A 13,767-nucleotide genomic window follows, 5' to 3' on the forward strand; every position below is an offset into this window, starting at 1 on the left:
ATGATCTAAAATAAAATGCCTTTCAGGGATGCAGCTTGATTTAAAGTTTTTTTTTTTTTTTTAATGAATGAATGATTAAAAACTAAATATGGTGAGTCATGCATTCAGCCGCATTCAATTATTCAAGTCAATGCGCTGGGGGGGGGGGGGGATTTTTAGTAATCGATGCAGAATCCAGGATCATTTCAGTCATCGCTACCAAGCATGAGAGGAGGTTGAAAGGCAGCGGAGAAGTGGCAATAAAACAGGCCAAAATGTAGTTGCATTCTACATCAAATGTTGAGATTGAAAACATTTCATTTACTGATTACTGGAGGCCAAATAGTCGTAGTCATTGCTAAACCTTTAACCATTCAGAATTTAACTTTTTCTAACATAATTGGCTTTTAATTGTGTACCAGGAATCAATAAAACACAATGAACATTTCATACAGTGGCACAAAAATTATTAATTTTTTGGGGTTCGAATTTGACCGATTTGTAAATTCAATGTCAGAAGGTAATAACCATGTTCCGCCAGGGGGTGGAGATGTTGTCATAGCAACCACATGGACATCACAATGTGTGTTTTGTTATGATCATACAAAGAGTGTGTTTAAAAGATATATATATATTTATAAATAAACAAACGGTGGACAAGTGTGTATGTGTGTGTAAGTAACTCTTTTGTAGTGAAAACAACACGACATGAAAAAGGATTTCAGCACTTTTTTAGGGCTCTGCACGTGTACGCGTGTTGATGTGTGGGCGTGGTTATCGAACATTATTTTAGCCACATAAGATGACGTCACATTGTGATGGAAAAAAAGAAAAGAGATATATGTGACAACGTCTGCCAGGGTTGTTCATATTCGAACACAAAAGCTGAATCGACAAATGAAGGCTGGAGCGGGAAAGACGACAAGAGATGATTTCCAAGCCCGCAACAACTTGGAATATTCAAACCTGCGTTCCACTTTGCATCCAATCTCGCACAACGCCAGGTCGTAAAACTGGGAGGGGGCGGGGGGGCTGGGAATTGGATAGGGATGTGTGGGAGGGGGTTAGTTCAGAGGTGAATAGGGGGTGAGACGGAACAGGGTTCGAGAGAGAAGTGGTTGCAAGACGTGGAGGGATCTGTTGTCGTTTTTCTTTTCATCAACAACAGCGCACTTTCTTTTAATTGGCTTTTTTATTTTGGTGTCATTCTGGCGACTGTCCCATTTTTACGCCTTACTTTTAATGCGTAAACTAACGCCAAATTGCGCACGCACGCACGCACACACGCACGCACGCCCTCCGTCGATGCTTCTATCTTAGTGGCAGGGTTGCCCTTGACTTATCGGGCTTTTTTTTTCTTTTCTTTTTTTTTGCGACGTGATTGTGCCGGCTGGACTATTTTTCAAAGAAGAAGCCCGCGGTCGAATCATAGCCGTGCGCATGTGTCAACAGCCGAACACTTTCCCCGGCACCGGGCGGCGAACCATGGACCGCAAGCCCGCGTGGAGGCGGCAGGGCGGCGGAGTTCGGCACTCGTTCCTGCTGCTGGTCGTCGTCCTCATCGGAACCTCGCAGTTGTCGGTGGTGGACGCCAACTCGTGGTGGTGAGTTGCTCTTTTCTATGCCTTTTTATTGCACTTTTTACAGCTCCAATAAATCGTGTTCGATGAGTGGAAACAGGTCTTGTCATGTCAGGATTAGCGTCTGAGCATCACGCACGACTTTTACGCTCACTTGCCGCTTTTACGTACATTTGGATTTTAAATGACAAACTGTGATGAATAGACATCATGTGAGTGTGTGTTTTGAGGATGGGGGGGCGGGGGGGGGGTTCCGAACAAATGTGAGAGCTCTGTCACAATATTTACCCTGGGGAGCCCCAAATGGCCCGAGCTGGGGGGGGCTCCTGCCCGGCCCCCATTGGCCCTTCAATTGTCCACACTTGTTCTTGACTTACAAGGCAAATGTGGTCCCGGGGAGGAATGCGCAGGTGAAGTTCACCTGGTAAACACTTGAGCCCACCAGCGCGATGTCGACGGCCTTGTGCTGGCCCGTTTTTGCACACAAAATGTTCCAATTTGACATTTTCCGCTCCCAAGCACTATCAATAATCATGATGGGGGCGGCGGGGGGGGGGGCCCTGTCTCAGGTCGATGGCGCTGACCCCCATCCAGAGGCCCGAGATGTACATCATCGGCGCTCAGCCTCTGTGCAGCCAACTTTCTGGCCTCTCGCAGGTAACGTCGCTCGCCTCCCAAAAGCTGACCTCAAAAGTCTTTCATTGCTCGCTTGATTTTGCTCGGCAGGGTCAGAGGAAGCTGTGCCAGCTCTACCAGGACCACATGATGTACATCGGAGACGGAGCCAAGACCGGCGTCAAGGAGTGCCAGTACCAGTTCCGGCAGAGGAGGTGGAACTGCAGCACGGTGGACAACGCGTCCGTCTTCGGACGCGTCATGCAAATCGGTAAGGAAACCCGCATTTTGTTTTTTTCTTTTTCTTTTCATTTGGGCTTGCAAATGTTTATGCTTCTCGTTGGGACGAATAATTCCGATTCGGGTCTGTGATCCGTTATCGATACAATGCGTGGCATTGTTCAGGGATTGCGTTTGAGAAGTTGAGTTTTCACTTTACCTGCAGATTTAACAATATTGAAGTTTTGGAATAGTGAATGGAAATTCTTAAATAAGCGCCAGAGGCTCAAACAAGCCGATTATATTGACGTATTGAGATTTTGGACGCCCTGCAGAAATGATACAGTTTCGCCTACCTATTTTTTTTTCTTGCTCCATCATAATGCCAGCAACGTAGAATATCGCGACATACAAAAGCGGTTAAACGCTCTTCAATTAGATGACAAAAGGTTAATAAAAACAAACAAGCAACGATCCTGTGTTTCCGCCCGTTGCCATTCAGAATATCGATTTCTGTGATTTTGATATCATTATTGTTTCACATTTTTGTTTGGCGTTGTGCTATAGGAGGTTGCTTTCATGTAAAATTCACTTATTGTTTAATAGTAATTTAAAAAAATGAATGCTTTTTTTTTTTACAACATATCAAAATGTTGTCAGGAATGTTCTTCCACTTTTTTTTATCATTATCATATTTTTTGTTGAACGCCATCTAATGACTGTTGTTAGGCTGCATTTGTGGTGAAAATGTGCAAAAAAAGTCGTTCCCAGAGCAAACGATGCAAACAGTCGCGTCACGTGTCTGCAGACTTGACTGTCACCAAAAAAATGCTCTCCGATTTTTTTTAGAGATGTCGGATCGCGGTCCGAGCGCGTCTAATTCCCAGCGGGGAATGTGGGAAGACCCTCATCAACAAGTACGTGTCAAATCCGCTCCGAGGCAAGCGGGCGAGGTGCGAGCTGGCCGCCGTCTCGGTCCCCTTCTCTGTCTCTATTGACAGTCCGCGTCTGTGTCCACCTTTTAAATGGAGGTGCGAGTCGCTCCATTGTGGCCGGCGACGCTCTTTTGAAATGCGCCGAGAGCTGACACGGAGCCGGCAGATCCGGAGCCGGCAGATCCGGCCTATTTGAAGTCGGCAATAAAGCCACAAGGCAGCGCTCGTCGTGCGCGCGCATGAAAACGTGCGCCCGCGTGCACGCACGCCTGCCTGCATGTCTACGGCGAGTTTGGGTGTGGATTGCGTGCTGCGCCGATACTGCGTGACGTCATAAATTCCACGCAGCTTTCTTTTCCATCCATTATCTGAAAATCCACCCCCCCCCAAAAAAAAATACTGCTGCTTTTGGAAGGTTTACTTAATGGGGCTCTAAACATGTCGTGTATATGAAAACCCATACGGTGAATTTGTGGAGTGACATTATCCGGGACAAATGACTTACATTTAAAACAAAATATACACTTCTTTTAAGCATAAGTTGACTGATTTATTCATTGATGACGAAATCACAATAAACAAGCACACCACGATGCTGTATTTAATTATTTACAAGGTTAAAATGGAAAAGAAAAAATATCAAACTATGTTTTGACCATTAATAAAGCAGCACAGAAATACTATTATTTCATTTTAATTCAAGAATAAAAGGCAACAATCGGCACACACAAAAAAAAAAAGACATCTATAGTAGCTTGAAAATAAAACAATCAGAATTCCTATTGCGATCTGCTCTTATTGAAAAAAAATAAAAATAATAATAATGGCCAAAATGACTCTAGGTTCATTTATGCAAATTTTATGCTTTATACATGCAGTGCGTACCCCACTGCTTATATTTGGAAAGATGTAAATAATAAAAAGTTCAACAAGAAGTAGCATCAGGCTGTTTGCTCTTTTCATGTAAATTGCAGAGTTTCACAGTTCTTCACCTTTAACCTTTCCAGTAGCCATCTTTCTTCTCTTAAATATCTCCAAGGTGCTTTGTGTATTAAATCCACTCAATGGGACACACGGGACTCAAGTTGCGTATTCAAAGTTGGGCCTGGGAATCTTTAATATGCTCTGCTGAGGAGGAGGGGGAGGAGAGAGGGGGGGTGGGGGGTGGGGGGGCGTGGTGTGGGGGCTTTAGTGTTACAGCACTAACAAAGCAAGAGCCATAAAGTTTGTTGTGGCAGAACCCGAATCTTCAACACAAACACCGCAGCGGTCCGTCATCACGTGTCCCAATACTTTTGTGCTTATTACCTATATCACATTTTGCAACCCCGAATGAACTATGACGGAAAAAAACCAACACTCGTGGCGTTATCGCCGCGCTCGGTGTGAATCGCAGTCCGTACGGATGCCATACGGACCCTGTACTGATCCGTACCACAGTCCTCGCAAACCTGCGCCATTTCGTGAGATACGGGTTTTAACATTACCAGTTAGCAACGGCAGCTGGTGCTAACGTAGTATGAATAGTACAGTATATAATCACCCTCTTAAAATAATTGCCTGTCATTTTTTTGTGAAAATTCTTATTATTGTTTTTTGCCTAAATCATCTCCTCATAATGCAAATGGTTCAATTTTTTTGTGAAAAATCTAAAAAAAAATGACTTAGGCGATTATTTTTGAGAAGGTTGTCTATGTATTATACTGCCCCCAGGTGGCCAAGTTGTGCATAGCGATAGGAGCAGCCCAATGCCCATTGGACTAAAGCACAAAGAGTGACTGTTTTTCTTTTTAAAGACGAGACGTGTGTGTTCATCTTTACAATTTGGGCGTCCACTGCCGCCCATGTTTCCTGTCAACACGCATGCAGGTCCAAAATAACCCAATTATGGTTAAAAAACGGGGCCAACCGCCACTTGGATCAATTTGACCCAACATTTTCGGCTTTTTGTTTCACCCAAAAAGTTGGCTAGTTTTGTGAGTTTATTCCAAAAAGTATTGAGCCAACCTTTTCAGTTGAAGGAATTAACCCAAAAAGTTGGGTCAAATTCACCCGAGTGGTTCCGTCCCTTTTTGACCCTATTTGGGTTTGTTTTTTTACACCACTGTTTTTTACACCATGAAAACTGCAGGGGTTAAAATGGCACACTCTAAAAAGAGTTGGGTAAGAAATAACCCAACTATGGGTCAAAAATGGACCGATCTTCTACTTTGAGTCAAGAAATAGGTTTTTACTTATTGCTCATTGTTTGTGACGACCAAATAAACTAAACTAAACTACTTGGGTCAAAAGATTGGGTCATTTTGTATAAAATAACCCAGAAAGTTGGGTTAAGTTGACCCATAAAGTGGATTGTTCCATTTTTGATCTATAATTGGGTTATTTTTGACCCAACTGTTTTTAGAGTCACACGGGTCAATTTCACCCAACTATGGGTTGTTTGGTACCAAAACATTGGGTGGTGTGTAAATTCGCTCAGCTTGACCCACGTTAATAATAGGTCAGTCCAATAATTTACCCAAATTGGGTTGTTTTTGATCCAGTAGTGTGCACTCTAAAAACAGTTTGGCCCAAAAATATCCCAAGTAGGAGTAAAAAAAAAAGGACTGATCCAACTTTTTGGGTTATTTTTTTAACCCCCAATAATTGAGTCAAAGTTATTTAAACAAAAATTAGGTTGCAAAAGACTTCTTTTTTTTCTTTCAAATTTTGGGCTGTTTTGTTGCTTGGCGCATTCATTTGACCTAAGATTTTGGGTTAAATAAAAAACCCACTAAGTTGGTTTGGTGCCTTTTTGACCACAATTGGGTTGTTTTTGACGAAACAGTTTTCACACTCTGTGAAATTGTAAGGTTAAAAAAAAAAAAACTTTAACAACAAACCATTTGGGTCAAAAATGGACCAACCTGCTACTTGGGTAATTTTCTGTTTTTGTACAAAAATGTGGGTTGCTTTGTACAAAACAATTTAGGAAGACCCAAGTGGCGCTCTTCTTTTTTTTTTTTTACCCAAATCCCCCAGTTGAGAGTGTTGCGTACGTGCTACGAGGATTGACTGTTCTCCTTTGCGCTCGTCCAGGTTCGAGGGAAACGGCGTTCACCTACGCCATCAGCGCCGCCGGCGTGGTCAACGCCATCAGCCGGGCGTGCCGCGAGGGCGAGCTGTCCACGTGCGGCTGCAGCCGGGCGGCGCGGCCCCGGGACCTCCCCCGCGACTGGCTGTGGGGCGGCTGCGGCGACAACGTGCACTACGGCTACCGCTTCGCCCGCGAGTTTGTGGACGCGCGGGAGCGCGAGAAGAACTTCCCCCGCGGCTCGGCCGAGCACTCGCGCACGCTGATGAACCTGCAGAATAACGAGGCGGGACGACAGGTATTCATTTGGCCTTCCCGCAATCCGGTCACGCTTCCGGTTTCCGACATCTGGCGTGTCGTCCGCTTGCAAGCCAGGAATGCGCGGGGGCGAGTCAAGGTGGCCCCCGACTGCCTGACCTGCCCGCATTTCTGTGTGTGTGTGTCAAGGTTATTTATTGGGAGGGTCCAAATGGTAGAACTGCTAACGCCCTTGGAGTCTGGCTAGGTCACGCGGTCAATGCGCATTCCAGCAGGGGAGCGCGCGCGCGCGCACGCACACACACGAGTTCAGCAGGACGACATTTTGTTCACTTTTCTTTGTCATTTATGAGAATATTGGACCGACTCGGCTGCTGTTTTGCGAGCTTTCCGAGGGACGACGGCCGTCGTTTGGGAAGCCGCGACGAGAACGGCACTAAAAGCAACCTTTCACCTTTGATTAGGCTCCACATCCAGCGCGGCGCCGCCTCGTAAAAAGCTCCATTTGCTGCTGGGCGCGCACGAGGAGAACGTGTTTGTGGAAGCCGTTTACAAGACGAGAGGTTCGAGTACGTTTCGCCCCTCGCGTTTGATTTGCGCCAAAGACAGTGAGCCTGGTTTGGTGTGTGTGTGTGTGTGTGTGTGTGTGTGGCTGAGGTCAAAGGTCAGAGCCTGGTGAGCTTGTGTGCTAGCTGTGAGGGTCCCGCTGGGGCTGTAAGCGTGTGTACGACATGAGTTATTAAGTTCAAATCCACGTTGCAACGTAAATGCTAAATGGATTGAACTTATTAAGCACTAACAAAAAAATATCAACACAAGCACATTTCTCTCAAATATTGCTCACAAACCTAAATCTAAATCTGTGATTGTGAGCGCTTCTCCTTTGCCGAGATGATCCATCCCATCTCACAGATGCTGATTAGTGCACAGGTGTGCCTTAGACTGCCCACAATAAAAGGCCACTCTGGAAAATGTCGTTTTGTTCCATTTTCTGGGTTTTCTGGGTACTCTGAAAAGCAGTCATGACTGTTTGTTTTTTAGAGTGGCCTTTTTATGTGGGCACGAATCATAGTGTCTACGCTGCAAAAACTGAAATCTTAAGTCAGGTATAATTTCTTAAATGTAACCAAAATTTGCTGATTTTGCTTTGACAAGTTGTTTTTACTTACAATGAAATTGGCAGACAAGATATTTGTGCTTATTTTAAGATACTTATTACTTAGTTTTCTGACCGCTGTGGTTGACGTGGGCCTTATTTTATTTTTCAAAATCTTACAGGTAAATTGAAGTCAAATTTTCTTGTTCTGTTGGCAGACAATTTTGCTTATTTGAAGTAATATTTTTTTTAGTAATAGTCAGTTTTTATTTTCCTTTTTTTTTTTAAATCTCGGCAAAGGAGAAGTGCTCACTGTCACGGATTTAGAGAGAAACGGTGTTATCGTGTATGTGGAAGAAGTTTTAGATCTTTGAGTTCATCTAAAAAAAAATGGGAGCAAAACAAAAGGCTTGTGTTTATATTTTTGTTGAGTGTAGAAAGCATTTTTCAAATATTAAGGCTAAAATTTGATAGGAAAAAAACAAGTCTCTTTCAATACAATCAGGAGCTCGAAGCATTTTAGCCAAAACGGCGACCAAGAAGTTGACAAAGTCACTTTGACAGCCAACATTGGATGAATGTGCATTTATTTAAAAAAAAAAAAAAAAAAAAAAGATACATTGGAAGAAGGAACTTTAAAAAGAAATTGCATAATAAAAAATAAAAAATCACAATTTGAATATTTCTCAAAATGATTCACACACACACACACACACACATATTTTTCTGGCATTGTTTCCTGTCCATCCGAACGGAAGAAAGATGAAACACAGGAAGAAAAAAAAGGAGGAAGACTCTCTTTCTTTTGGGGGGGGGGGGGGGGGTCCGACACGCTGCTTTGGGGATTTGTCCCGCTCGGTTGAACAAGGAAAAGCACGGCGCTTTTGTGTGGAGGTGGCAGGGGCGTGCCGCTGTGTGTGCGTGTGCGTGTGTGTGTGTGTGTGTGTGTGTGTGTGTGTGTGTGTGTGTGTGTGTTAGCGTTTAGCTTCATTTGACTTGTGCACAAAGGCAGACAGCGTGTGTGTGCGTGTGTGTGTGTGTGTGTGTGTGTGTGTGTGTGTGTGTGTGCATGCGTGTGTGTGTGTGTGTGCGTGTGTGTGTTACAAGCGTCTGCAGACAGAGACGCAGGGTGAGCGATGGACCTCCGTCACACTCCCCCGACTCTCAAAGACTGGCGCATACACACCGGAGCTCACTGTCTCCGTTTGACACAAATCAAATGAGGCGGCTCTTGTCACACACACACACACACACACACACACACACACACACAGACACACACACACACACATTGAATGTACATTTTCCATCAAACCTCCACCGTTTATCTTTCATCACCAGGATTGTTTTGTAGCAAACGCCAACGATGACAAATGCGCTTCATCTTTGTCCGAGCCAGAGAAACGAGAACAAATAAATAGTCGTGGGGGGGAAAAAAAAGCAACTACGTCACATGCGTGCAAGTTCATCAATTTGTGCTTGAATCCCTTTTTTTTTTCTTTCCTTCCTGTGAGCCACTTTTGAAGCATGACAAATGTAGAAATCCATAATAGATCTGAAGCGAGACTTTGCGCAGCGAGTTCAAGCGGCTCCCTCAAAGCGAGCAGGGGCGGCCAACGGGCCACGGGTTCGATTCCTCTGGCGGATGGACTGCGGGCAAGGATGCCTTAGAACGCCTCATTGTCCGCCGCAAGTGCATGCAAGTCACGGGGGGAAAGGTGGAATAGCGAGGAGGAGGACGATGTGTTTTTTTCAGGCCGGTTTAGAGCGCCTCGTTGTTGGCCACGAGTGCATGCGGAAGATCAAAAGGAATGGGGTTATTTCTCTTTTAAAGTCAGATATGACATTGAATGTGTAGACAAAAGCTCCACGCTGGCACTTTAGAGTGCCTCATTGTCACAATGTTGAACCCCCCCCCCCCACACACACACACACAGGTCCCAACCTATTGTTCCTGCCAAGACGGTGTCTCCATCATGGATGACTGACCGTGTCACTGAGCCCAGCAGGCGCGTCCCACCAAAGAGCGCAGTGGGAAACTTACAACACACACACACACACACACACACACAGCATGAGCTCGTGTGTAGGAAGAAAAAACATCGACGCATATTCGACATCATGTTTTGGCGCTAAAAACGTCATGTCAACAATATGGGAGGCAGACATCTTAAATCAAAACACACGTTGAAGGCAATTAGTGCGGAGAATGTATCGAACGGCGACCCGGACAAAATGTCATTGTTTGTCCAAAAGTGTGCGTGTGTGCGTGTGTGCGTGTGTGTGTGTGTGTGTGTGTGTGTGTGTGTGTGTGTGTGTGTGTGTGTGTGTGTTGGGGGGGTCAGTGAGGTTGGATGGCGAAATTGCAGGGTGGCGAGTGCTATGCCTGCTGGGTAGGAAAGGGGAGCGGGATTGCAGCGGGGTTGTGGGTTCAAAGGTTAACAGAGGTGAAAAGGTAATTGGGATCAGGCAACCCGAGGAGAGGACGAGCGCTCGTGCGAGGCTCGCATAAAAGACGCGGAAAAGTTATGTGAGCGGCAAACGCTAAAAAGAACACAAAGCGTGATGAGTGATCTCCTTGGTATGATGTGTGAGCATTTGAGGGGGTGTGGGGGGGGCGTTAATGCAAGAGGCCTGGCCAGGCTCCTCCTAAAGTCCAATGCAGATAGCGCCATAAATCTTCTCGTTTCCTCTTCTGTTGTTTTTCTCTCTTACACGCAAGCGTGCACTCATGGTAAGACTCTGACAAACTTATCAAGTTCTTAGTAATTGTTCACAGCCATAAGACACGTGTTGCTTCACATTCATATTCACTTGTATACTTTGTGTATGGTGGTGGTGGTGGTGCGGGGGGTGGGGTGTCAATATCTGCGTATGGCCCAATAAAGGCCAGACCAGCATTGTTACCCCACAAACAAAAGAGGTCTCCAAAAGCTGAAACACTGTAGTTACAAACAAACACCACCAGAGGGCAGCATTGTAGCAGCTGCCCTGTTGGCGCGCCACTCAAGTTTGGAAACTTTTCATCTTTCAATTTGGAGTTTACGAGTTTGACATAACCTCGGCGGCGAGCTGAACATTTGAAAGAGATCCAGAAATGAAAGGACACGTGGTTTGTTCTTTACTACATATAGATCAAAATATAAAATAACAAAAAACATTGCAATGTAAGCGATATCACTTAACACCTGCGAAGTACATGTATGCTAACACTGACTTTAGCATCGGTTAGCAGCTAACGACTAATAGCAACGAGCTACCGTTTTAAAGAAAGTTCACCATTAAGAAAGTTTAAAAAGGAACCGCAACTGTCATGACAAGTTTGCTCTATATTATTCATTTGGTTGTTACTAACATAACTATGAGATCCATTATTCAAAAAATCATTTCCAGTTTAATACAGAAACTTTATTTGTGCACACGTCGCCATTGTAAAATAATCCCAAATATGTCACAGCATTATGACTTACAGATTACGCTCTGCCAAGACTCGGAAATGAAAAACAAAGTTAAGAGAGGGAATTTGTGGCGTTTCTACGTCCCGCGCCGAGATGAAGATGCTGATGGATCTGTCATTGAATCTTGCAGGCGGTGTACAACCTCGCCAACGTGGCCTGCAAGTGTCACGGCGTGTCGGGTTCCTGCAGCCTGAAGACGTGTTGGCTCCAGCTGGCCGACTTCCGGCGCGTGGGCGAGTTCCTCAAGGAGAAGTACGACAGCGCCGCCGCCATGCGCATCGGACGCAGGGTAATCGCAGCAGCAAGTCTAAATCCCAAAAATATATATTTTGAAGTCCGAGAAACATCTTCATTCGTGTTTTTGTCCCATCCAGGGCAAACTAGAGCAAGTAGACAAGCGCTTCAACCCTCCGACGGCGGAGGACCTGGTCTACATCGACCCCAGCCCGGACTACTGCCTCCTCAACGAGACCACGGGCTCGCTGGGCACGCAGGGCCGGCTGTGCAACAAGACGTCGGAGGGCATGGACGGCTGCGAGCTGATGTGCTGCGGACGCGGCTACGACCAGTTCAAGACGTACAAGCACGAGCGCTGCCACTGCAAGTTCCACTGGTGCTGCTACGTCAAGTGCAAGCGCTGCACCTCGCTGGTCGACCAGTTCGTCTGTAAATAACCGGCGGAGTGGATGGGGGGCGGAGCCAGGCCCAAGCGGTTCGGGGGAAATGAGCAGGCGGACCCCAAAAAGAAGGGACAACACATGACTCCAATGAATAAAATATGTCATAATAAGTAATAAACAGACTATTTAAAAGAGACGCTTTACTGTAGATCATCATCTGCTTCGGCCTGCGGGAGTGAACGCGCGTTCCTGATACTGCGAGACCAAGAAATGCCTTGTCGGCGATTGGAGGGAGTCATTCTTCAAGGCACAGTTAGGCGTAGAAATACTATCACCAAAAAGGGGACACTCCATTAAACAGTCCATTTGTCTCCGTGTAAGCGGCGGAATTGCCGGCGCGCTCGCCGCCGCTCCCGCGACCTGACGAGCCGGCGAGCGACGGCGGTTAACGAGGCTTCGCCCGGTCGCAGCCATCTTGCCTCAGCCGGGCGTGACCTTCATCGGCGGGAACGGCGCCGGGGCTAAAAAGCTCCATTAGCGAGATTGATGACGCCGCGCCGAGAGACGCTCGCCCGCCGTCCTCCACGCCCGGCAATGCAAATGAGCAATCAACCGAGCTTGACCGAGACGTCTTCACCATCTCGCTTCAAAAATGCAATCTTGCTTGCCTACGCTGGAAAAGAATTGCTAGATAATAATAATTCAGTCCAGTCAATTGATGACGAGAGACTACAAAAATGAGCGTCTGCGTGTGGCAAAAAAAAAAAAAAAAGAACAGAACGGACTGCAATTTATGATGAGCTACTTTAAAAGAAAATTCCATCATAAGAGAAAGTATATATTTTATTACTGTTTTCATTTCCTGTTTTGTATGTTTTATAGCGTTCTTTTGATAAACTGCTCTTTGGATATTGACGACTTGTTCCTTGTTCTGCTTTGAAAGTTGTTGTTTTTAGATGTAAAACAGCTCTCATAAAAACTGATGGCTGAAAAGTACCCGAATTAAAACTAACCCAACACCGGGTCCAAAAGGGACTGAGCCAGTGCTGGGGTTTTTTATAGCGCACATTGTGGCCTGAGGATTTGATCCAACATGCTGGGTCATGCTTTTGATCGAATAGTTTTCAAAATAGCTCGTTTTTATTTCATCATTTGGTTCATGTTGTTGTTTTTTTAGTCTTACTTTTAGATTTTTTCTTGTTTTGTTTTGGGTAACTATATTAACCTTGGATTCAACAAGGGGTAAAAAAATAAAAATATCCGCGTCAGAGTTACAAAGAAATTGTTTACTTAATTGCCATGCTAAAAAAAAAAATACTGATTGTATTCCCCCATGCCAGGGTCTACCATAGCAAGCCCCTTCTTCTTCAGCCTGCCCAAATACAATCTTCAACCCAATCTGCTGGCTCAAATAAATTAACTCAGCCTCGGGTAAAAGTGACCCAATCTGCTCAAAATTCAGTTACCCAGCGAGTGGGTTAGGAAAACAACCCAGTGTTTTTTTTAGTGTGTACACTAAAAACTGTTGGGTTAAAAAAGAATCCAAATTGGGTCAAAAGCGACCAACACAAATTTCGGGGTTATTTATTTAACCCAAAACAACCCACAAAAAAAAAAAAAATCACCTGATTTTTTTTTAACAACACTTTAAAAACAGTTGGGTTGAAAAATAACCAACCCAACTTTCTGGGTTATTTATCAGCCCAAAAAGTTGGGTCAAGTGAATGGCACTTGATTTTTGTTATTTTAAGAGTGAACACTTTTGAAACAGTTGGGTTAAAAGTCGCCCAGATGGAATCAAAGAGCGGCACACCCAACTTTTTAATAACCCACAAAATTGTGTTGTATTGTAGTTTATTCACTTAGCCCAATTTTGGGGGTTATTTATTTAACTTACTGGATTATTTATTACACCCGAAGTTGAATCTGTCTCT

General features: G+C 45.0%; 1 protein-coding gene across 3 annotated transcripts in view; it reads left to right on the forward strand.

The window, feature by feature from the left end:
* wnt5b (wingless-type MMTV integration site family, member 5b) overlaps window positions 1–13,431 on the forward strand; it is a 48,229-nt gene extending 34,798 nt beyond the window's left edge. For 2 of the 3 annotated variants that reach the window (XM_077544926.1, XM_077544927.1), the window contains 6 exons: window positions 1,432–1,583; window positions 2,129–2,216; window positions 2,286–2,445; window positions 6,407–6,699; window positions 11,344–11,502; window positions 11,588–13,431. In XM_077544926.1, coding sequence (XP_077401052.1) covers window positions 1,465–1,583; window positions 2,129–2,216; window positions 2,286–2,445; window positions 6,407–6,699; window positions 11,344–11,502; window positions 11,588–11,887 — 1,119 coding nt within the window. In that variant the 5' untranslated portion in view covers window positions 1,432–1,464 and the 3' untranslated portion in view covers window positions 11,888–13,431. Of the gene's footprint in view, window positions 1–1,419; window positions 1,584–2,128; window positions 2,217–2,285; window positions 2,446–6,406; window positions 6,700–11,343; window positions 11,503–11,587 lie in introns of those variants that run through there. The other variant, XM_077544925.1, reaches the window with a different exon arrangement.
* Window positions 13,432–13,767: the final 336 nt, after the last annotated feature.

This window comes from Vanacampus margaritifer, chromosome 15 (assembly GCF_051991255.1).
Source record: "Vanacampus margaritifer isolate UIUO_Vmar chromosome 15, RoL_Vmar_1.0, whole genome shotgun sequence".
Lineage (NCBI taxonomy): Eukaryota > Metazoa > Chordata > Actinopteri > Syngnathiformes > Syngnathidae > Vanacampus > Vanacampus margaritifer.